This window comes from Geotrypetes seraphini, chromosome 10, assembly GCF_902459505.1.
Source record: "Geotrypetes seraphini chromosome 10, aGeoSer1.1, whole genome shotgun sequence".
Lineage (NCBI taxonomy): Eukaryota > Metazoa > Chordata > Amphibia > Gymnophiona > Dermophiidae > Geotrypetes > Geotrypetes seraphini.
Window position 1 is genome coordinate 79,370,858 of NC_047093.1, and position 26,048 is coordinate 79,396,905.

General features: G+C 40.6%; 1 protein-coding gene across 1 annotated transcript in view; it reads right to left on the minus strand.

Moving 5' to 3' along the window:
• Positions 1–26,048, minus strand: part of RABGAP1 (RAB GTPase activating protein 1) — a 539,836-nt gene that overhangs the window by 102,556 nt on the left and 411,232 nt on the right. The window contains exons 14-17 of the mRNA XM_033960742.1: positions 21,966–22,079; positions 14,855–14,929; positions 9,157–9,282; positions 2,723–2,866 (exon numbers count right to left, since the gene is read on the minus strand). Of these exons, the coding sequence (XP_033816633.1) occupies positions 2,723–2,866; positions 9,157–9,282; positions 14,855–14,929; positions 21,966–22,079 (459 nt within the window). The remainder of the gene's footprint in view (positions 1–2,722; positions 2,867–9,156; positions 9,283–14,854; positions 14,930–21,965; positions 22,080–26,048) is intronic.

A 26,048-nucleotide genomic window follows, 5' to 3' on the forward strand; every position in this document is an offset into this window, starting at 1 on the left:
AACACCCTTATTCCCTTTGGTGAGAATGTTTGGACTTTACTAAATATTAGAAAAAAGTCGATATAATGGACATCAGTATGGGCACAACTCACTTTGTAAAAGTGAAATATGGACCCGGGCAGTAACTCATAGGTGACCAGCACCAAACAATAAGTCTAAATAAGAACTACCCCATATATCATATAGTCCAATGTGTGAAATTAATTAATCCAAAACACTGTATAAGTATTGAAAAACATTCAAACCAACTGAAAAAAGGAGATCAGCAGCACCTTGGTGAAGGTATGAAAATTTTAGAACTGGGAATGATTTCTTTTTCTTTTTAAACATGAAACTGCAAGCATGCGCGGTGTGGCTGGAAACATTAGCATGTGCATGTAAGTTTCTGTGAAATCCAGAGAGACGAGAAACTCTCCCGAGGCCACCACTGCAATGACAGATCGTACAGTCTCCATGCAAAAGTGTGGAACCATGAGAGCTGCATTTATGTGCTGGACATCCAGAACAGGCCATCAATCGTTGAAGCCTTTCTTAGGCACGATGAAGTATATGGAGTAGCCCCCAGAGCCCGAGAGATCGGGTGGCCTCGGCTCTATAGCTTGAATATGCAACAAGAGTTATACAGTGGCTTACAGCTAGAGCACTGTGGTAGGTTGAATTGCAGGAGAGTACACAAATCAATCCATCAGAAATCAGGCAAGTCTAATGTGAAGTCTGACTGAAGAATGCCCAAGACCCACAGGTCAGACAAAAGGTATTTAAATGAGGTTTTGAAGGTACCTGAGTCGTCCTATCCACCTATCTCTAAAATTTATTACTTACCTAGTAAGATAAAATCACAGATCCTAATCAGAAGAATCTTTCTGCCGATAGTTTGAACTTGACTAATTTCCTTGAGAGGTCGGATAAGGAAGCTCAGGTACCAGCAACATTATTAGTATCCTTTGCTATAGACTCAGACAGGGAATGGTTGATGAAATTATTTTTAGGTATAGAGATGTTCCCTTTATGACGTATAAAGTACGGATGTATCCAAATGTATCTAGAGCTACTCAGAAAAGAAGAAAACAGTTTCTGATTTTGAGACCACAGGTCCTACAGTTGGGAGCAACTTTCACATTGTGATATCCCTGTAAATGTGTAATGGTATATAGTGAAAATAGATATGTTTTCTATGAGCCGCAGCAGTTATCTAAATTTATTTCTGCTACAGGCCAAGCAATTTCTACTTCCACCTCTTGATAAGGGTATCCAAATAACTGCTCGATGGAAAATGGTTTGGGGGCTGTTCAAAAAAAATATTTCTTTACTGGTATGAAATTACTCGGTTTATGTTTTAACTTCGCCTCTAGTGTTTGTGGACTAATTATACTTTGAATTATTTAATCTGTTTCTTGGAAATTATGGATTGAGAACAATTGTTCTTATCATTTAAAATCTTTTGGTTCATTGTATATTTTCTTCTTTGACAGATGATTTGTCAAATGTTAAAAATGTATAAATAAAGCATTATAAAAAAAAGAATAGCTTTACTGGGTCAGACCAATGGTCCATCTAACCCCTCTTCATGGGGATCAATTCAAGTCACAAGTACCTGGCAAAAACCCAAATAGTAGCAGCAGTCCATGCCACCGATCCAGGGCAAGCAGTGGCTTTTCCTATGTCTGTCTCAACACAGACTATGGGCTTTTCCTCCAGGAACTTGTCCAAACCTTTTTTTAAACCACCTATATTAACTGCTCTTACCATATCCTCTGGCAATGCATTCCAGAGCTTAACTATTCCCTGAATGAAAAAATATTTCTTCCTATTGATTTTAAAAGTATTACTCTAACTTCATTGAGTGTCCCCTAGTTTTTGTAAATCTTGATGCCTTAAAAAAATCAATCCACTTGTACCTGTTCTACACTACTCAGGATTTTGTAGACTTCAATCATATCTCCCCTCAGCTGCCTCTTTTCCAAGCTGAAGATCCCTAACATCTTTAGTCTTTCCTCATACAAGAGGAATTCCATTTCCTTTATCATCTTGGTTGCTCTTCTTTGAACCTTTCCTAGTGCCACTATATCTTTTTTGAGATAAGAAGACCAGAACTGAATGCAATACTCAAGGTGAGGTCACACTATTGAGCGATACAGAGACATTACAATATTCTTAGTCTCGTTTACCATCCCTTTTCTAATAATTCCTAGCATCTTGTTTGCTTTCTTGGCCATTGCCGAACATTGGGCAGAAGGTTTCAGCATATTGTCCACAATGACACCCAGATCTTTTTCTTGAGCACTGACTCCCAAGGTGAACCCTAGCATCCGGTAACTATGATTTGGATTATTCTTCCCAATGTGCATCAATTTGCATTTTTCCATATTAAATCTCATCTGTTATTTGGATACCCAGTCTTCCAATTTTCTATGGAGGTGGTGGAGACAAAGACTGTCAGAATTCAAGAAAGCATGGGACAAGCATGTGGGATCTCTTACGGAGAGGAGATAGTGAATGCTACAGATGGGTGAATGGAAGGGCAATTTGGCCTTTATTTGTCGATCGTGTGTCATCGAATTCTGGACCCTAGCTCTTCTTACTTCACCAAAATCTGGAAACATTTCAGAAAAACCATCTGGAAACATTTCAGAACAGTTTCTGATCACTGCAACCTTTCAAAACTATAAATGTTGAATAGTACACTTTAAAAAATGAAGTGATATATACTTGTAACACTTACCTCGCACAACAGCAAATCAATAATGTGGAAGACCATATAAAGAGGGAATTTTGCAGTGAAAAGCGTCAGAAACCACTGGGAGGCATACATATGGGCTTCCAGGCTGATGTCCAAGAAGTGGTTGTACAAATCAGGAATGTACTCCTGAAAAAAGGCATCTATTAACTTATAGCCATAATTCTACTGACCGATTGAGTAGGACATATAATACAACATATTCAATGGCTTTAACATGCATAAATACTCAAACTCCAGCCATAGCAGTCATCACTGTCTACTTCTTAGAAGTGCTACATTCATCAGTGCCTTAACAAGAACTTACTGCTTTGTAACAAGAGAAATGTATTTCTTACTCAGGTCTAGGTTCTCAAAACTTTGCGTTAAAAACCAATAGGCCGCTGTCAAGGCCGTTATTGTAGTGATTTTAAAAAAGCGAGTCATTCTCACAAAAAATGCGCATGTAAATGCGGTTGGCAGAGATTAGCGAAGGTTCGCTAAATTTGCATGTGCCCATTGCTGGTGATAGCAATCGGCACATGCGCAGAATAAACGCACAAAAAAAACCAACCCAAAATTGAAGATCAGCAAGAGGGGTGCCCACTCCCTTCTGCTGCCAAGAAATGCCACCCCACCGACGCCCTCCGGCAGTGGGAGAGATGCTCACTCCTTCCTGTTGCCAAGCAATGCCCATCCAGCAGCAGAAGAGATGCCCATTCCCTCCCACCACCAAGCAACGCCCCCAATACCCCTCCCCATGCCTCCGACAACTCTCCTCCTCCTTACCTTGCTTACAATAGTTGGCTGGAGGGATGCTTACTCCCTCTGGTCAGCAGGCCCTCCTTTTCAAAATGTCCTCTCTGATGCATCCTGGGATGCACCGGGGAGGGGCCTAAGACTCTGAATGGCCCAGATGCCTAAGGATTCTGTCATAGGAGGGACCTTAAGCAACCTGGGCCAATCACAGCCTTAGGCCCCTCCCTGGCACATCCCAGAATGCACTGAACAAAGTAGGCCCGCCATTTTGAAGAGGTGGGCCTGTTGGCCGGGAGGGATTAGGCATCCCTCAAGTTGGCCATCATGAACAAGGTAGGGGGAGCGGGGAGTCGTTGGAGGCACCGGGAGGCGGGTTGTGTGTCTAAGGCAGCAGTGGGAGGGAGTAGGCATCTCTCCTGCTGTTGGGGAGGGCTGTCGGGGGAGGTTTGCTTTATGGCATTGGTGAGAGGTAATGAGCATCCTTCCTGCCGGGGGTGTCGGGGGAGGGGGAAAATTTTCTGGCAGGTTTGGGTTGTCAAGCCTTACTTTCCTGTCAATGCCTAAACCAATCAGTGCTCAGGCACCGACCAAAAAGTAAGGCTACAACAGCTCAAACCTGCTGGAAAATTTTGCCCGCAAAGGTAGGACAGCGAGATTAGGGAATCACCCGGCGATAATGGAGAATCACCCAGAGTACTAGTTTAAATATTAATAACCCAGAATCTGAGTCTGACAGGAAGCTCAGGAAAAGACCACAGTGAGCCCTTTTGAGAATTGGCTGGTAGAATACTTCCATGCTATACCGGCTGGAACCGGTTTAGCAATCATCATTAAAGGCACATAGGTTTTGAGAATCTTCCCCTTAGATTTTAAACTGATTTTCTTACTACTATTTGTGGGTAAGTTAGAAAGATTTGTGGATATTCAGTTAATTGAATCTTCAATGAATTATATGGTTCTGGCCTTGGTGCAGACATGGGATTGGGCACAGCCACAACTATGGTGTCCCTAGTGTACAGTGAATGTAAATGTCTGGATAGAGGTGGAGAAGTGACCATCTCTTTACATCTGAGGGCTGCCTTTGATGCCAATGATCATGACAACATTTTGCAGAATATGCATGATCTAGGTGTCAGGGAGCTGTTTAAGTTCTTTTTTAAACATACATTCATAGTTTTTTCTTAAAATTTCCTTCAAAATGTATTGTTAAATTTCCTGATGCTAACAATATCTTCTTTGAACCAGATCAGCTGGAATGAATGTTGATAGAGATGTTAAATAATGGCATCTGAGTGGATATTGGCAGATGCCATTGTTTAATGTTATTATTTATTATGGCATAATGCCATTATTATATATTATGTAAACCAACAATAACTGGGTTGTTATATCAATATTCTAAGAGACTTAGTCGAAATACCTCAGCCCCACCACTCCACCGCAATAATAATTTCTAAAGCGTTGTTCAGGCCCCCTTAGTAACCCACTGGCAGAGATATAAACATGGGATGGACCAACTCAGGTGGCGAGTAGTTGAGAGAATAACGGGAAGGGAGGGTGGGAAGGATGTACGGAAATTGAATGAGATTGAGCAGAGATTAATTTTTACACTGGATACAGTGGAGCCACGGGGACTGAATGCTGAGATTGACTGGAGCACACTGATTGGAGGATGATCGGACCAATAGGTTTCTGTGGGGGGTGTGGTTATGTTAAAGGAATATATTTAAACTTATACTGAGGACGCCGCCGCCATCTTTCACAGACTTCATACTTGCGAGTCGGATGACTGCGGCGACCTCGGTGAGTTGGTGTGAGAGGGGGTAGTGATGTATACATTGAGACTATTTTGGGGGGTGGTGATGTGTAGAGAAATGTCACGCTAGCTGCCCTAAGGGTGTTGTTGTTTTTTATCTTTATACAGGGAGACCCTTGAGACAGCACATGTAGTGCGAAACATGTCGGGTCAGACTCCCAGGTTTAGCTGTGTGTAGATGTTAAGTATACAATCTTATACACTTTTATAACTCTCTATTTATTGACAAGTAAAAAATTAAAATGAAAAATTAAAATATAAAATATTTAAATGAATACAATCACGGCGATTTGAGACGATTTACCAGTGATGAAGCACCACGTAAATCTCCCGCTTTAGAAATTATTATTGCGGTGGAGTGGTGGGGCTGAGGTATTTCGACTAAGTCTCTTAGAATATTGATATAACAACCCAGTTATTGTTGGTTTACACGATCTAGCTGAGCGGGTTGGTTACATAACTACATAAATTACTGGTTTCAGATTAAAGATTATTATATATTATGGCACATCAGCTGGAATGAGTGTTGATAAGAGACGTTAAATAATGGCATCTCAATGGATATTATTTAATCCTTATGATTAATCCAGGTGAATTTTTTTATTATTTGAAGTGTGAATTTCCTAATTGTTTGGGGTTTTTTTGCTCTTACTCCTCCTGTTGATGTGGGCTTGCATATTTTTCTCATGCTTGATTATGATTAAAATTTAAATAAAATAAAATAAATAAAGGAGTGAAGATCCAAGATGGGGACAGATGTGAAGCACGGAGCTCTCTCTTAACGCTGTTCTGTTTGGCCCTTTTCTTCTTACCTGCATGACTTACTTGAGCACATTTCTTTTGGAAGTCCCGTGCTGATGCCGATTCAGTGCAATGGGGAAAAGGAAGGGAGCTCCCCGGACAATTCCTCCAGCATCCAGGGGTTCCAAAAGTCTAATTCAGATGACGATCGATGGGAGGACCCCACTCCCAACTTAAGGAAGCACATCCAACTACGGAAGGCACACCAAGTTCAACGGTAAGCCTTAGTTTAGAATGGGTTTCTCTTAGCCCAATTCAGGGGCAGGCTTCTCTCCAACCTGAAAGAGAGAGCTCCACGGAAGGAATGGCAGTGCAGTTTACTCAAGGAGACGAGCAACTGCTAAACCCTGGAGGAGCAGTGGGTGGAGAATCGGAGAGAGGAGAGGATCTCACTGGAGACCAGACATCAGCCCTTATCGTGGAGCCAGGACAGGCTTTATCCTCCGGGGGAAGAAGTGAACAGTTTGGAAAATTAGTTAAGCCTGCTGTGGTCAATATGGACGAACTGTGGAGAACTATTGAAGTCATGGACTCCAACCTCAGAAAGGCAATGATTGTGCTTCAATTAGCTCCCAGGTAAATGCCCATTGAGAAATGTTACAAAAGCAAATGAGACTTTAATGCAACATGAAGTACAAGTTAATCAAATTAAAATCTTAGAAGTGGATATTGTTAAAGAAAGAGCTTATATAAAAAAAATTGGTATATATGGAGAATAAACAGAAGGAATAAATTGAGAATGTAAAATTTTCCTATATTGCTAATATTGTTAGCAGTTGAAATGGTTCAGAGATATCTGAAAGATTTTGTTAATACCAATGGAAAGTTTACCACCTATCATTAAATCTCAATATATTTCTTTAGGTAAGAAACAAGAGTTCTACTCCCACTGGAATAGTGGGGATAAAAGGTGGTAAAATGAATTTGACTAATTTTTTGGAGAATTCACTGGAAGTAATAACTGAAAGAACTACTCTCATAGTGTCATTTGCCTTGGGGGTCCTTTTATCAAGCTGCGGTAGGGGTTTAACACGCGTAATACTGTGCATTAAACCACCTGCCTTGCTAGCCGCTAACGCCTACATTGAGCAGGCGTTAGTTTTTTAGACGGCCAAGGGGGTTAGCGCGTAATGAAATGTCCGACGCACTAACCTCGCTAGCGTGGCTGATAAAAGGACCCCTTGGAGTTTGACAGAGACTTAATACTTCAGACTTATTTTAGACATATGAGTGATAAATTTTTCAGCTCAACAATTCGATTGTTCCCAAATATATCTCAAGGTACACAAAAGAGAAGAAAAGATTTCCTGGTTTATAGACCAAGGGCTCAAGCCCTGGGAGCTTCCTTCATTTTGAAATTTCCTGCAAAATGTTGTATTTTACTGGAGGAAAAAAATTATCCTTTTTTTTTGAGCCGAAACAATTAGAATTTATTGCGACTAAAGAGGGAGGGGGAGTGATTAACATCGCCCACATTGTAATGAACTGGCTGTTGGAAGTTGTTTTCTAATGTTGTCCTTTAGATTTACTTAAATTTCTTTATTTTCTTTTTTTTTTTTATAAATCTTTATTGATTTTTAAACTTTGACAATGCAATACAATTATCTATGCTTGATCTCTAAATGAGAGGACTAAATAATGAATGTAATTTCCTAAAAATTTTCTTTTTCTTTATATATCACATTTTCTGAATTTGAATTTCTAAATCTATATTCAAGTAAAGTTTGCTTGTTTGAAATTTGAAAATTCAATAAATAAAATAAAATAAAATAAAATAAATAAAGGACATTTACAGAAAGTGCAATGGGGTTATGAATATTCCTCATTCCTCAGGGCTATAGTTTATCACTTGCTTTATTTAACTTCTACTTGCAGTCATTTACAGGGATAATCAAGGGGAAGTGAGGGCTAGCTTATCATACTGTAATTACATTACATTACATTAGTGATTTCTATTCCGCCATTACCTTGCGGTTCAAGGCGGATTACATCCAAACTAAAACAAGAATTACATTCAAAATTTGATGGAATAGAATAAGCGATGACATAAAATTTTTAAGGTAATAAAACGTGTAAAGAGTTACCAACGGGAAGTAGAGGTCTTTAGGAGATAAGAATAGGGCGAATTATGGAGTTTTAGACAACGTTTGGTAGATAGAAGAATATTAGAGAGTACTAAGGGTATAGAGAGTGTTGGATGTTGGGTTGGGATTGGTCGTGCTGGATAGGTTTTGTGTGTTTTTTGAAGAGTATGGTTTTAATATCTCTCTTGAAGGTTTTGTAGTTTGTAGTTTAAGATAACAGAGTGGTGATTTGTCTGTCCAGTTTAGCTGCTTTGGAGGCTATTAGGTTATCATAAAGTTTTTTTCGTTTGACATCTTTGGATGATGGGTGAGAGAATAGTGAGTGGGATCTTCTGTGTCTGGTTGAGGAGGATTGATTTAGTCGGTTATTCCAGTAGGTTGGGCTTTCTCCGTTGAGAGCCTTGTAAAGTAAGCAGTAGAATTTGAAGTGCACTCTCGCTTCTATTGGAAGCCAGTGCGAGTCATGGAATGCCTCTGTGATATGGTCATTTTTTTTAGCGAATAGACAAGTCTTAGGGCTGTATTCTGTATTGTCTGCAATTGCTTCATCATGGTCGCGGGTATATTTTAAAACTGAATTCATGATAAAAATTAGGTACTTTGGCTTTAGAGGCCATCAGCTCAGACACTGACTCCTAAGATCATGATTATAGGTAAATCAAGGATGAAGTTAACCTATTATGGATGTTTTTGGATTCCCATTTAACTATGGAGAGTCATATTAAGGTTGTCGTAGACCCTTGATAAATTATTGCATCACAGACATAGGGCATGAATACTGCAATTTGAACCATTATTGTAGTGTGTTACAAATTTTTGAAGTTGTGGCACACTAGTATCGGGGCTGCGGCTGAAGGGCAGCCAGAAATGTGCCGACATCAACATGTTGACCTCACACGCATGTGTGACATCATCATGTCGACGTCCGTGCATGCGCAGATGTCCTCCAGCCGCTTTTAAGATCCAGCCTACTTTCTTACCTGCATCAGACGCTCCAGCTGATAAAACTTGCAGTGCAAATCTTCAAAGTTTTGTTTGAAAAGTTCCCTGAGTCCATAATCAAACATGATTTTGACCAGAACACTGAAAGCCTGTTCTTCAGGCATCTATCAAAAAATAAAATACAACTTGTGTAATTTCCTTGTTTATACTCTTCCCCAGTTCCCTTCCTGTATCTTGTCCCATTCAATTTAATACCCTTTTTGATGACTTCCATGCAGTCTATTCCCATATTCCATGCAAGGAGGATTAATCATTGTCATATAAGTTCCTAAATAGAAGTATAGTCTGACCTTAAATCAATACTACAGACTCCTAGGAAAACAAGCATAGCACTGCTTTCTACATATACTGACACTTAATAGGAAAGTTTTTCTCTAGAAATTAATTTCACTCCAGACCACTGAGACAAGATCCCACTTTATAGCTACTTATACTTTATAGATAATGAGATGGCTTCGAGAAAAACAACAAAAGAAAAAAAAATAAAGTAGAGAACAAGCAGACCAATATCATTAAAGTGAAAAATTCCGTCTGACCAACATTTCAATAATAACACTGGAGTGTCTGTTTCTCATTTCCTATGTTTTGATTGCTGGCTTGTGTGGTGTTTCTATTATCAGGAACATTGCGATCAGATTTTCTATTAGATTTTGAGGATTTTTTTTAAGCTACTGGCTTCCCTATGGTCTTGGCTTTATCCAGTCAAAAGACCTAATTTTAAAGCCATTTTTATGCACATAAAAGATTTATACAAGGAAATAGCTTGCTATAAAACTGTCCTGAGTACAAGCAGGTAAAGTATCACACATACTTTTACCAATAATGAGCAGAAGTGACCTTGGAGTATGAGTTAAGATTGCATTTGCAGTTTCCAAAGATCATGCACAAATTTTCTTCTAATTTTCTATGTATGATATAACAGGTATATGCACAGGCTTAATTAAAAAGAAAGAATGCATCACAAAATATGAAGTTATTTTTATTAATGCACTGAACAAAAGACATTGCTTGTTTTGTTTACATTAATCGAAGATTAAGTTTTTACCTCACTAATCTTCTTTCTGTTAATAGGATTCTGTACTGAAGCTGTTCCTTAAGTTGGAAACTTTGCAGAAGGATGTCATTCAAAAGCTTCCAACTCCTCCCCTTTAGCACTGGAGAACAGTTCCCTCTTCAGTTAGTACCAAAGCGATCAAACTCCATTGAAATAGAAGGAGGGGCATGGGGAAATTCCCCAGCAACAAATTATATTCTGTTCTGCTCTATAATTTATGACAAAAGAACAATGATTAATAATTAACAATGATCAATCATTTAAGCATATGAGTAGCTAAGAACCAACCCGCTAAGTGCAACTAGGATAACCCATAAAACCCCAGAGGATAAAGGGAATGGTGCCTTCAAGTAGAGAATGACACAGTGGCGGTTTACCCGCGGCTACCGCATTTAGCCGCGGGTAACCCGCCGGAACGGGGAAAGAAAAATAGCAGTCGCTGCGAGGACGGGGACAAGGCCATTCACCGCCCCGTGGAGCGGTGAATGGTCTTGTCTCCGCAGTGAGGTATCAAGGATCGCGTGGTCCCCGCAGTCACCGCCCGCCCGTAGCGTTTAGCCAGCTCCTTCCCTCCACCTCACTTATATTTCGAGTTTGCCCGCTTCCTTTTTCCGAGCCGCACGCAGCTGCGCGAGTCAATCAATTTTCTCCTCTGACGCAACCGGAAACAGGAAGTTGCAGGAGAGGAGAAGTTTGATGCGCAGCCGCGCATGCACGGCTTTTTGAACGCGTGCGGCTCGGGAAAAAGGAAGCCGGCAAACTCAGAATATAAGGTGAGGTGGAGGGAGGATGGGGGCTGCTGGACCTTTATTTAAGTATATAAATACTTAAATAAATATTGAGGCCTCTGCCTTGGGGCAGAATGATTTGTTTGTAATGTCTGCCGGTGCAGAGTCCAAGCGCTGGAGTGCATTCCAGGCGATCTAGGAGCCCTATTGGAATACGCTCACTCATCAACAACATAGTCTTATATTGAATAAATAATTGGTTTCTGTGGGTGGAAGTTGGGTGAGGGGAGTTGTACTGATTATGGGATGGTGGTAGTTTTTTTTGGGGGGGAGGGATGTTATAATATATGGGGGGGAAAAAACTCTCCTGCAAATCTATTTTTCTCTTTCTGCTTTCTCTTAAACATTGGTCTTTAATCAGTGGGTAGATTGTGCTCAGAGACATGGAGGAAAAAGGGGACAGAAAGTCCCTAAAATACCACCCAATCATTGCAAAACTTCCACCTTAACACACTTTTATATGTGCATGACTTGAAAGATTATTTTATCAAAGAAGCACTTATCTTATGTGTATAGTTCTTTGGCCTCGACGTGCCACGTTTCAAAATTTCTTCAGGAAGCTAAACGGTAACAGCAAAAGACTCTTAAGTCTTCCAAAATGGGTGTCAGTCTCTGATCTGGCTTGTACTTCAGCTTTCAGTTAACTTTCGATATCGTCTGAAGAAAGTGCTATCTAGTTTCCCTTTTATTTGACTGCAGGATTGAGAGTGAGGCAGGCCTGCAGTTGGAAGCTAAGTTTGTTGTTTCTCATTGCTGCTCTGTTTTTTTGGAAATTGCCTGAACTTTTTTTTAAATTCCTGATTGCTGCTTTTAGAGGGCCTGAACTGCTATGCCCATTTGTTTATGGACTTTTGGCTGCCCTGTTTAGAAATGTGCCTGAAATGCGGTTTCTTTTCTGATTATGAATCCTGAGTTGAATTTTTACTTAATTTACCTGTTGAAGAAATCAGTTCTGTTTCAGTTTATGAGCACTGTGTGGGCTAAAGAGTGACCAGCTACCAGTTCCTTTAGCCTAAAGCTACCCGAAGTTGAGACATAAACACTGGTTTATACTAAGTGCTGGACTGTCTCAGGGGGGTTTTCTTCCCACTTCCCGACCTACACTGTTGCAGGGAGCTATTCTCCAGTGCTAAAAGGGAGGAGTTGTAAGGTTTGAGTGATACCCTTCTGCAAATTTTGGGAAGAAACAGTTACAGTACAGAATTATGTGTCTTTGCAACAGAAGAGTCCATTCACGGTACTCATAGTAACATGCCTCGAGCTCAGGTTAAATCTCAAGTCAAATCAATGACAAGCAAGTTCTAAACTAGTTTTGGTGAAGCAATTAAAAAAAAAATTGTAAATGCATAACTGATGAATATACCTACTGCAAGTAAGCAGGTCTGTCCCCCTTACTGGCTGTCAAACAAGTGATAGCACTGAACCAATTGAAATGATACTCTTCTCTAGGAGTGTTCACAGTGGATGTTGGGCAGAAAAGTCTGGTCAGATGGTTTAGTTTAGAGTTGGAGGAAAACACTTAAGGGGGAAGTTATCAACATGAGCAACTTTAATTTTAACTTTAATTTTATTGTTAACCCTAGCTATTAGTAAATAGGTCTCATTGCATAAAATGGGACTTGTGCTAAAATAGCATGTGTTAGTGGTAAAATTACTCCTTGTAATGGAAGCCCATGTTGATAACCTCCACTCCCCTTAGCCTCCTAAGAACAGAGCTAAAAAGGGAAAAAACATGCATTCTATCCCTGCGTTTCTGGACTGGATGCAGAGAGCCTCAAAGTACAGTTCCTGTGGTGATGATTCTGGTATTTCACTCTATTTATTTAGGATTTAGCTCATGACTTTTCAGCAGTAGCTCAAGGCAATTAACAGTCAGGTATAGGACATATCCCCCTGTCCCTGGGCTTAAAATCTAGGGCTGTACCCGAGACAATGGATGATTAAGTGACTTGCCCAAGATCACAAGGAATCATGGCAGGAATTGAACATTGGCTTCACTGGTTTTCAGGCCATTACTCTACTAGGCTACTCCTCCACTCAGTAGCTGTTCTTATAAATACAGCAGTTTTGAGGGAGTAAATCTTGCACTGTGGCTCTGTCCGTCATAGGGATAAGGGACCATGATCTGATGTCTAGTAGTGAACCAAGATCTTCAGAGGAGAAGCAAGAAGAGTATCTCAGATGCAACTCCAAAAATAACCAGCTGTGGAGAAAGAGATAGGCAAAATGAGTGAGTTGCCTATCCAGTGCTCTAGTTCTGGCCTCAACGAGAAAGAAGCAAGGAAATAAAATTCAAGCATTTGAAGTAAAAGGTAAAGCAAGGGTCTGTACAGAATCAGAGTGCCCAGCACCATAAGAACATAAGAATTGCCATACTGGAACAGACTGAAGGTCCATCAAGCTCAGTATCCTGTTTCCAATAATGGCCAACCCAGATCCCAAGTAGTAAATCAGATGTTATGCTGCTTAATCTAGCAGCAGTGGATTTCCCCAAGCCATCTCAATAATGGCCTATGGACTTCTCTTTTAGGAATTTAACTAAACTTTTTTTTAAACCCTGCTAAGCTAACTGATTTCACCACATTCTCCAGGAACAAATTTCAGAGTTTAATTACAAGTTTTGTGAAGAAATATGTTCTCCAGTTTGTTTTAAATCTATTATTTAGTAACTTCATTGCATACCCCCTAGTCCTAGTATTTTGAACAGAATAAACAAGAGAGTCACATCTACCCTTTCCAGCACAAAGACAACCTCATGTCTTAACAAGGGAAATGAGAGCATCTCAGGAGAATACATTAAAAAGACCTATTCTGTTTGTAACTGTATTTTGTGAAAGTCGCAACAAGAAGATAGAATTGCATTTATTACTGGTTAATTGTTTTGCTGAAATGTTTTATTTGTTGAACTAAGATACAACAGCATGTAAACAAAAGCAGACAAACAGCAGTACAAACTCAGCTTTTTCAGGTTTCTTTCAAATAATTTAATAAACTTCCACTATTTTGATATACAAGTGAATATACTGCTGCATGGCATCCAAATCTTGTCCTGGTGGCTGCATAGCTAGTCAGGTTTTCCTGGTATTTCCCATGAAAAAAATAAATGAATATATTGACTTTTCAGTGCATGTCAATATATCTCATTTATATCCACTATGAATATCCTGAAAAACCAACTGGCTGTGAGGAGTACCAGGAAAGGTTTGAGTGGTTATGTACTAGTGAATTTGTAATACTTCCTCAATTTACAGATAAAATATTTGCTTGTTAACACTAGCAGGAAGTCTGGCTTTTGTAGGAGTATAAAAATCTTTATAGTAAGTTTCATATATTAACTGAAATCGCTCAAGGCAAACAGGAACGCAGGATATTTATTTGACACTTATCGTCAAAGTCACATTTCTCCAGACAATTAAAGCTAAAAAAAGACCTAACAAAGAGAAATTTATTAGCTATAAAAATTGCTAAAAATAACATTACATTCTTTAGAAAGTTTAACTACAATACTTTATTGGTGTTAGCAGTGAATGACTGCCAGACCCAGCTAGCTTCTGACCTTGTATCCTTCCTACTCTAATACCATAAGACCTTTCACCTGACCTCTTTCCAGCTCAAGACAGGGCAGGGTGATTGTTTATTTATTTATTTTTTTAACTATAGTTGCATTCCAATGTAGTTAGCCGTTCAACTCACCGTGTTGTAGCACGATCTCATAGTAATATCATTTGCAAACCTAATTAAAACAATCTATTTTACTAGATTAAATGAATTTGAGATTAGTTATTCCTTTTGATTATGCGCAATTTTTAAAACCAAAAAGAAAAGAAAACTTACATGTAAAAGAAGCACAGCAGCAAGGAATGACTGACCTTGGCAATAACCAATCTCTTCATCGTATACAGAATAAGCCTTAAAAACAAAAAGGCCAAATTATTTCTTGATAAGTCTGTACAACTGCAATGTGAAAAAGCTAAACAATGTATATACTGTGACCACAGATCCATATACTGTACATACCTTGTATTTTGTTCCAAATACAGTTTACAGTAATAGTTAGGCTAAAAATGGCTCTTTTGTGGGCTTAAATGGAAATAAAGAGAGCATCATAAAATACACACGATACAATTTTCAGATTGGCAAGGCCGTTTTTCATTAATCTACTAAACAAAAGTACAGTGCTATTTTCATTTCATTAAGAGAACAGCTTATTTTAAATATTGAAAAAACTCATTCATAGTCTTTAACAGTAACTCCCCTGCAGATCAGATTTGTAATAATGACGGGAAAAGCCACGCAAATGATAACAGGCAATTGGAAGAGTTATGATCGACTTAATTATACTTTCTGGTGGGCAAACTTATGTTCCATTTACAAGTATGAAAGATTGAACGCTGAATTTTTGGGATATAATAATGCATTTAAAACGGTGTGGCGCCCATTGACATCATTTATTGTGTCACATTAGCTGTCATGTACCTTTTTCTTTATAGCTGATTTCCTTACACATCCAGGGTGGGAGGGAGGGGGAAAGCATTATTATTTATTGAAATTATATAGATGTTTCTATTTTTATTGGTGAAAAGGAGGGGGGGGGGAAATGATTGCTTTCAAAATGTTTGTATATTTAAAGTGCTTTTCCTGATTCGTTTATGTTTAAATTCTTTGTAATGCACTGTTAATATTTGAAAAATAATAAAGATTAAAAAAAATAAATATTTGTAATGGTAAGTAACAATCTCAAATCCAAATCAATGACAATAAGTAAATTCTGGACTAGTTTCTGAAAGACAAAAACTCTAGCAAGTATTAAGCCAGGCAGAGCTGGGGATCATTTCGGAGAATGAACTGCAGAATCTGCCACGTACTTCCATGTGTGGACAGGCTCCAGGGCTCAATGGTTTATTTGACTTCATATGTACCATCTTTCCTTAAGGAATAGCATTGTTCTGACCCAGCATGGCACGCAATATATACAGGTACTCGTTGACTTACGACTTATTCAAGTTACGACTGTTGGACTTTACGACGCGTTTACTACAGTTTCCCCCACCAGCTTTTAATAGCCCCAGTCTCCCGCACTCCCAAGTCTTGCTATGCAGCAATAATAATATAAAGAGGAGGAGGCGCCACAACAAATGTTTACCACAAAGGGATTGTGCTGTGCTTGACTTAGAAAGTAAGAAAATGTTGATAAAATATTACTTTAAGATGATTACAATATCGTTACCCAGTCTAATACAGTATTCTTACCTTAGTCTAACATAGGCCGACTTACGTCCCGATCAACTTACGACCTGTCAGTCGGAACCAATTGCGGTAGTGAAGCCACGCTTTAAACCCGCGGGTTAAAACCACAGGCTCGCGAGTAAAGCCTCCCAAAAATTACTTGCAAAAACCTCTCCAGCTGGATGGGGGAGTGCGTGCATTTGCTGCTGCTATGAGACGGGCTGAGCCTTGCTTGGAGCGTTGGCTAGTTCTTCTGGGCTCTGCACTGGCAAAAGTCAGAATGTTGTTGGTGTCAGGAGATGTAATAAGGCGGAGTGTCCCTGGATGCACGTGGCCAACTTTAACACCCATGCCCATGAGTATCTCAGCAGTGAGATGCTGGGCCTGAGTGGGGAGACTTTTCTTGCTGCAGCTGGGTAATCTTCTGGATGCAGAAGGGTAGGACCGATCCTCTTTTGTTCCATCTCAGAAAGTATGGGGAGATCAGCCAACGAGCAGTCCTACGGAGGGTCAGTGCATGCACAGACCATCTACAGGCAAAGAAGATGGTCTATACATGCGTCGGGATCGCTCTGCAGTGATCCGTGTGGTCGGTGTGGGGCGTGCCTACGATCACCCCCATTTGCATGAGGACGTGTTGTGGATCAGTTGGCCTGCCACGGATCGGATAGGATCGGTGAGATAAGTGAATCTAGCCCTAAGTGTGTTGTAAAATATCTGGGTCTGAAGTATGCATTCTTTGAACCACAAAAATCTGAGAACCTTTCTAGGTATGAAGAAGATCATAAGAGAAATGGAATCAACTAAGGAGTGAATTAGGGCTGCTTCATGACCCCTTGGGACCCAGACGTGGAGGCTGCTGTGTGGAATCTGGATCTCCCCCCCATCTGAGCATATTATGGGATCCGGAATTCGCCTTCTTAAGAAACATCTTCCCTGGATGACTCATTCCGTGGCCCTGCAGGAGCAACACTTCAAGTTTCTACTGCGGCTTCATGTCTCTCCTTTCCGGGCTTATGTCTCAGGATATGCCTCTCATGCTCGGTGTCCTTGGTGCCAGTCCGCCCCTGCAGGCCTACTTCATATGTTTTGGTCTTGTGACCGCATTCAAACATTTTGGTCCTTTGTAGCTCTGTATCTGCAGTCTGCTTTGAGTAAGCAGATTCCCTTGAGAGCGGATGTTCTGCTTTTTTCTCAGGGGGTCCATTTGGAACTGTCTAGAGGGGGCAACTTGTTATTACAGAAGGCCTCTTTTGTTGGCCCGGAAGTGTATTCTTTTGTTGTGGCGCCAAGCTGAAGTGCCGACCCTTACTATGTGGCGGAATGAACTGTTTACTCTTTTGAAATTTGAATACCTGGATGTTCGGAGGGGGGGCCTGGGCATTGGAGGAAATTTAGGAGAATCTGGGCTCTACTTTGGGAGGGATTGTCCCCTAGAGCTCGCAGTTCTTTATTGAACTTTTAACACTGGAGTGCTGGGGAGGGGTTGGGGGGGAGGTGGGTGGGTTCAGCTGGGGGGGGTTAGGTTTCTGTGGGTTTTTGTGAAGGAATGACACGTAAGACCCAATTGTTTCAGTATTTTCTCTTGTCAGTGGATGTTGGTTTGTATTGATCTGTATTTCAAAATTTAATAAAAATGATTATACAAAAAAAAAAAAAGAATATTAACTCAAAGGGATTCAGTTTTTTTGCCTTTTCTTAATGATTGCTGCTTTAAATTCTCCTGAATAATGATGACCCCCCCTTTGTGTATAGTATAGTGGTCCAAGGAGGTTTATTATTTGTTGCTTTATTTCCTCTTTTTAGAGGAAAGTATGTAAAGATTCCCTTTAAGATGTTCATACCGTGTTGCTGTATCAAGTATCATGCTTGTATATTATGATTAAATTTATAAATAAATAAACAAACTCACCTGAATAAATTCATGTAAACTGTTTTGAGCTCTCCCGGGAATAAAAAAATTTTCAGGCTTGCTTAAATGTTACCAGATTCAAATAGCTAATCAACACTTAGCCTAACTACATATACCCCACCTGGCTTACTCCCCCTTTTATAAAACCATAGCACGGTTTCTAGCACCGGCTGAGGCAGTAACAACTCTGATGCTGTTACTGTCTCAGCCAGCGCTAAAAACCGCGCTACAATTTTGTAGTTATTGACTAACATGGCTATTTACGCTAAATAAGAGAAATCTAATTCAGTGTTCTTCAACCACTGGTCCATGGACCAGTGCCGGTCCACAGAAATTTCCTGCCGGTCCACATGGCCAGCACGTGCATCAGGCCCAAAACAGTGTTCTTCAACCGCCGGTCCATGGTGCGATCGATGCGGTGTTATCTTCGAGCCAGCTCCCTCTTCCTAACTGATTCAGTGCACAAAGCCACGGGCAGCGGCTCCTATGGGCATCCAGCAACTGAACCGGAAGCCTTCTCTCTGACGTTGTGACATCAGAGGGAAGGCTTCCAGATGAGGCACGGAACGTGCAAGGTGCAATTAGTACTATTATATGGGCGGGATCTGGGGTAGAGATTGGGTAGAGATGGGCGGGGTCTGGCCCAAGACTTAGCCCAGTGTTCTTCAACCGCTGGTCCACGGACTGATGCCGGTCCACAGAATAATTATTTTATTTCTGCCGGTCCATAGGTGTAAAAAGGTTGAAAAACACTGATCTAATTAACCTGTGTTTTCTGCTAAATATTTACTGCACCTCTCCACAATATTTATTGATTAGGATTTATTTATTCCTTTTTGAAGAAATTCACACAAGGCATCATATAGCAAGAATAAACAAAACCCAAGCAATAGGCAATTATAGCAGTAAACATAACTGGACAACAATTTTTTCCAAAAGTTTTGCTTCCTTAAAAGAAACTGGTGTTTCCAGTTGCCCTGATATTTTTTTCCATAGTGGCAATGCCCTGGTGAAACTTTTTGCCATGCTCATCACTGACTGCACCAAGATTTGCAGGAAAGAAGTCCAAGTGGGAATGTAGAAAGTGCATCATCAGTGACATGTTGCACTTCATAGTTTTGTATGCTCTGTTTGTCAACCAGTTGAATATAGTTTGATGTTCAGTATGCCAAGAAAATTCTCAACAACTTCCTTGAATGCTTGCCAGGTGATTTTCTCTGGTCCAACTAACAGATCTTCAAATCTTTCATCATTGATGACGTGTCTGATCTGCAGACCGACAAAAATGTCTTCCAAAATCTTGCCATTGATTATTCTTGGAAACATCTGTCTTAGATAAAGAAAACCTTTGCCTTCCTTGGTCATCACTTTTACAAAATGTTTCATCAGTCCAAGTTTTATGTGAAGAGGAGGCAAAAATATCTTTGTCGGGTCGACAAGTGGTTCATGTACCACATTTTTCTGTCCTGGAAGTAAATTCTTATGGAGCGGACAGTTCTTTTGAATGTAATGCAACACCTTAGCATGGCTGTCCCATTCACAAATAAAACATCAGTTCTTGGTATATCCAAGCTGCATTCCAAGTAGAAGAACTACTACTTTAAGATCACTGCAGATGTTCCAGTTGTACTTTCTGTACTGGATATGCTTTAACAGCAGTTCCATGTTTTCATGTGCTTTATATAGCCTTTTATGGCAGAATCCATCAAGCCCATGTACAAGCATGCCCAGACTATATCATTTCCATGCAACCTGACCTGAATGTATGCTTGGACATGCCCTCACTATATCCAGTGAGGTACAGTATAATATGAGCAACAGGCCTATATTAAGAATTAGGCTAAGATTCATTGCATTAGCCTGAAAGTATAACAAGAAATTGTAAAAATGTACTTTTTTGTTAAAACGGTATGTGATACATAATTTTAAATGTGATTTTCATGATCAGCAGCCAAAAATCTCCCCCCCCCACTCCCCTGTATCTATAAGGGAGCAGGAAGGGTGCTCACTCTCTCCTGCTTCTATGCCTCCAGCAACACGTCTGGGACATAGGCCCCACACTGCCCCAGTGCTCCGATACAGTGTGAACCCACCAGGACAGATAGGTACAAAATGCTTTAGTACCTGAATGTAAACCACTTAGGTTATAAGTGGCATATAAATACTGAAAAAAAAATGGGAGGGTCCTGAGGCGCTTCAGCCAATCAGGGACTTCCTTAGTGAGTAACCTAGGGAAGTCCCTGATTGGCTGAGGTGCCTCAGGCCTCTCCCAAAGGAGGAGCCCGAGGCACCTGAGCCAATCAGGGCTTTAGGCCCCTCCCCCTGCATCACATGATGCACCAGGCAGGGCCTAAAGCCCAGCCATGTCGCTGGAGGCATAGGCGCAGAAGAGAGTGAGCACCCCTCCTGCTCCATTACATGTATGGGGAGGGGAACGGGAACAGGGAGGGGGCATTTAGTGGTAGGAGGGAGTTGGCATCCCTCCTGCCATATTTTGAAGCTGCGACAGTGGCAAGCATCAGCCGGGGGGTGGGGGGGGGGCGCACTGTCGGGATGGAGCTTTTTTTTCCTTTTTTTTTTTTTTTTAATGGGCTAATATCAGTGCCATTAAAAAAAAAAAAAAAGGACATAAGCAGTGCCTCTGCTGGGTCAGACCAGAGGTCCATCCTATCCAGCAGTTCGCTCGCACGGCAGCCCATCAGGTCGACCTACTGGTAACACAGTTACCGATAAAAAACCCGATGCAAAATAGCCAAGCAATTGTTAGTGAATCAATCGCTTGGCTATTTTGCATGGGGTTTCACTAATCTGCATGGGTGGGTCAGATTGGAGATTGATCGGGCAGCAGTTTAGTGAATCAGGTGGGGTTGGGGTCGGGGAATGATCGCAAAACCAGTAAAACTGCTTTTGCGATCATCGGTACAGAATCAGAAGGTTTAGTGAATCTAGAGGCCTTAGTCCTCTCACAGCACTTGTGTGTTACCTGAGCAAACCCATCCACCTACGGTGGCAATAATTAGGGGGCAGGGTGAGTAGCAAGTGGTAGAGCAGCACCTGATGTGACCACCACTGCTCTCCTCCTTTCTGTGTGAACGGGGAGTGAACCCCAGCAGTGCTCAAGCATAGGCCTGAATCTGCTTGTTTCTTCAGACCAGAAAAGGGGGGGGGGGGTGTAGGAGCAGCAGCCATATAGGCCTTGCAGGAGGAAGGAAAGAGGGGGAGAAGCTGTATGTTGGCCACATGGGGAGGACAGGGAGGTGGAGGAGGGGAAAGACAGATGCTGGACTACGGAAGGGATAAGGAGGGAAAAGAGATATACTGTACTGGACTACAAGAGGAAGGGGAAAGGACTTGATCCACCCCTGAGGTGGTGATGGGTTGAAAGTTTGACTACGGAATCAAGATACCCTTAAGCCAGTCTGTATGTTGCAATTGAAAAACCATGATTTCATAAAACAGTTCTATATTAGATATAAAGTGTTGATTAAACAATATTTTGCATTCTTTTAAGGGTCCTTAGTTTAGAATAAGGAAATCGTTATATAGCACAAAAGATGAAGGTTCATCTGTAAGGAATTTCTCTGTAATACTCATGTAAGGCACAGTAGAGTCACTTATCCTCTTAAGGCAAACAGGAAGTGCCAATTGTACTTCCAAACTATACTACACTTTGAACAAAGATAGCATGTTACAAGCTCAGTTAAGTTTCTATATCTTTTAACAAGCAATTGTGAATTATATGTTTTGTATGTATGGATGTAAAATTTATGCATTTTGAAAAAGCTTTCACTCAAACTGTTAAAATACCTTGCATATTTTGTAGAGGGAATCCTGACCATCTCCTCCAGTATCCTTAAAGTAATCATGAGCTGGGAACGTTCGATTGATATCTCGGGTGATTGCACTGTCTTGAGGTGACTCCTGGGTAAACACAAAAAACACATCCAGAAGAATTAGTTATAAAAAAAAATGCCTTTTGCTTGAATTAACTGATCCATATCCCAAGAAAATTATTTTGCCCAGATTAGCTGATCTTGTAATGAAAAGAAAATGTGTATGAAACCATGGATGCATTGGTAATGAATAATGCCTTTTACTCTGGTTTAGATTTTACCACATGCACTGAAAACTACAAGACCATATGATGAACAAAAGGGAGCCCTTTAACTAAACCACAAAAAGGGCTAGATTCACTAAGCAAACCGATCGTGTACCCGATTTTCCTCCGACCCGATTCACTAATCTCTGTGCTGATCCGATTCCGATCCGTGCATGCAAATGAGGGGAAATAGCATGCAAAATTAGCAGGCAGCGATTCACTAAACAAAAATCTTGAATACTGACTGGGCTGGCCGATTAACAAGAAGCGACTGCTGGGGACCAGTCGCTCACGTCCTTTCCGACTGTCCTGCCAGCCCTGCAATAAACCTGCTCTCTGCCTCTACGACTCTCTCTCTGCCTCCCCCAACTCTCCTGCTCTCTGCCGCCCTTTCCTGCAGTGTGAACCCATGGTTTTAACCCACTTTAAACCCGCGGGTTAAAACCACAGGCTCGCACTGCAGGGAAGGGTGGCAGAGAGCAGGAGAGTCAGGGCCAGTAAAAAAAAGTTTTAAAAAACCCAAAACCAGACAGCAAACACATGCGCAGACCATCTACAGGCAAAGTAGATGGTCTGCACATGCGTCGGGATCGCTACCCAGCGATCTGTGTCATCGGATGGGGGCGTGCCTTCGATCGCCCCCATTTGCATGAAGATGGTTGGTGAATCGATCGGCCTGCCTCCAATCGCCCATGGATTGGACACGGATCAGAAGGTTAGTGAATCTAGCCCAAAGTTTTTGTATTTACTGTACCTTAACTACAAAAGTTAAGATGTGGTAAGTGCAAAGCTCTAGTAGCTGAACCTCTGCCTTAGCTCTAGAAAAAGTTGACATCAATTTTGTTTAACCCTGGCCAGGTTTATGTATGGGATAATGCCATGAAGAAACAGAAGTGTACAAATGGATTAAATGTTTTTCTGAGGGGAGAGAAAGCCTCACTGATGAGGTTAGGGCAGCCAGTGATGAGCAGGACTAATGAAAACATTGCATAAATTTGTCGAATTGTGCGTCACAATCGGCAGCTGACTGTGAGAAGCATACAAACTAAGAAAGCATTGACAGAGAAACAATTAAGAAAATCTTAACTGAAAATCTTGACTTGAAAAAGGTGTGTGCAAAAATGATCCTGAAGGAGCTCACCGATGCACAAAAGCAAAGGAGAGTTGATTGCCAACAACTCTTTATAGAGGCAAGATGATGTTTTGGGTCGTGTTATCACTGGTGATGAAACATTGGTGTACCAATACGACCCTGAAACAATGGAAGTCAGCCAATTCTCCACGACCAAAAAAGTTCCGCCAGTCCAAATCAAGAGTCAAAATGATGTTGCTAACCTTTTTTTATATCAGAGGGATTGCTCATTATGAATTTGTACTATTTAGAAGTGCTGAAAAGGCTACATGAAAAAGTTAGATGAAAATGACCTGAACTTTTCACCAACTCATGGCTTTTAAATCACAATAATACACCAGCTCACACAGCACTGTCTGTTAGGGAGTTTTTAGGGTGATGGGACAATCACGCGCCGACAATCAAGCGCTGGCAACTTGAGTGGCTAGGAGGTTGTCATACAGTTTTTTTTCTTTTGACGTTTTTGTTTGGAGGCTGTGTGAATGGTTGAGGTGGATTGAACTAGTCGACTGTTCCAATAGGCTGGGCTGTCTCCGTTTATTGCTTTAAATAGTAGGCAGTAAAATTTGAAGTGTATTCTCACTTGTATTGGGAGCCAATGTGAATTGTGGTATGCCTCTATGATGTGGTCGAATTTCTTCAGTGAGTAGATCAGTGTTAGGGCTGTGTTTTGTATTGCTTGTAGTTGTTTTATCATGGTTGCTGTGCATGGGAGATATAGTATGTTGCAGTAGTCTATTAGACCTAGGATTAGGGATTGTACCAAGAGTTGGAATTGTTTTCTGTTGAAGAATTTTCTGACTTGACTCAGGTTTCTCATGACTGCGAATGATTTTTTTTATTGTTTTATTGATTTGTGGCTGCATTGTACTGCCTCTGTCTATTAGCACTCCCAGGAGTTTTAAAGTGGGTTGGAAGTGGTATGTTGTAGAGTTTAAGACAAGGTTTGTTACAGTTGGGGTTTTGTTATTTTCGAGTAGGATGAAGTTTGTTTTGTCTAGATTTAGTTTTAGTTTGTGGTCTTTCATCCATGTTGCTATTGTTTCAAGTTTTCTGTGTATTGTGTCTGCCATGGATGGTGCTGGAGAAGATCATCCCTGTAGATTTTAATGGATTTAAGAATAACATGTTATTGAAAAGCCATTGGTTAATTGTTTCTAGTTTGAGATTGATGTCATAAATTTCTAGTTGATTAGTTAGATTAATAGGGAATAGTAGCTGGAAGTCATCAGCATAGGAGTTTACTGTGAATCCAAGTGATTGTGCGATAGTGAGGAGAGGAGAGGTAAAGATGTTGAAGAGAAGAGGGGAAAGTATAGATCCTTGTGGTATGCCAAAATTTTGTTTGAGATTATATGATGAAGATTGTCTGACCTTGACTCTAGAGGTTCTATTTGAGAAGAAAGAGGCAAACCAAGTGTAAGCTGTGTCGGTTAAGATCAATGGAAGTAAGTCTTTTAAGAAGAAGAGTATGGTCAACAGTGTCGAAGGTGGCTGAGAGATTGAGAGATATAAGAAGTACAGTTTTTCTTTGGTCTAGATTGTTAAGAATGGAAGTAGTGAGACCTATCATAGCAAGTTCTATGGAGTGATTTTTCCTAAATCTACCTTGCCTCATAGAATCAATTTTTAAAGGTTGTTTGAATTTATGAAATCAAAGGAATGAATAAGTCTAGCAGTATTCTAATATTCCTAACCTGAGATTTTAGGAGGGAGTTTATATCCCAAATGTTACGCTGAAGTCAGATACCTGTCCACTTGTGTTAGGAACTCACAGAATTTCAGTTTAACTTGGATTCAAGCACAGTTTGCTCTTTTTTTCTTGCCTACTCCTGAGTTGCTGTTAGACAGTTAGTCAATCTACTCAAGCTATGAAGTAGATACGATTCAATGAGTATGAGTAATTGCACCTCATTGGCATAGATATAGAATTTTGTGTCTATCAATCAAAGCAGCACAACCAAAGGTAGATAAAATAGGTGACAATGTGGATCCTTGATATCCCACAACTCAGTGCCCAAGAAGATGATATGCAGCTGATAAATAGAACTCATTGCTATCTGTATGACAAATAGGATTTGAACCATGCAAATACTGTGTCACTGATGCCTGCTTTAGTCAGCCGTACAAGCTTTGGAGGCCATATCTGGTGAAGGATATAAGACTTGAAGTGGTCCAGAGGAAGGCGAAGAAAATAGTAAGGGGGTTGCACCAAATGATGTACAAGAAAAGACTGGAAGACCTGAATACGTATACACTGGAAGAGAGGAGGGACAGGGGAGACATAATAGCAACAAACCGCTTTATAAAAACAGTAAGCTAACAACGGAGAAACAATAAACCCCAGTGGTTCACTGCGGATATCTCAGACCTCGTTAAAGAAAAGAAAAAAGCATTTATTTCCTGCAAACGATCAGGAAAAAGGGAGGCAAAAGAAGACTATCTGGCCAGGTCTAAAGCTGTCAAAACAGCAGTCAGAGAGGCCAAACTTTGAATAGAAGAGAATCTAGCAAAGAACATTAAGAAAGGGGATAAATTCTTCTTCAGGTACATTAGTGACAGAAAAAGAAACACAGATTGTATAGTACGCCTTAGGAAACCAGATGGGAATTATGTAGAATCAGATTCCGATAAAGCCGAACTACTAAATGAATACTTC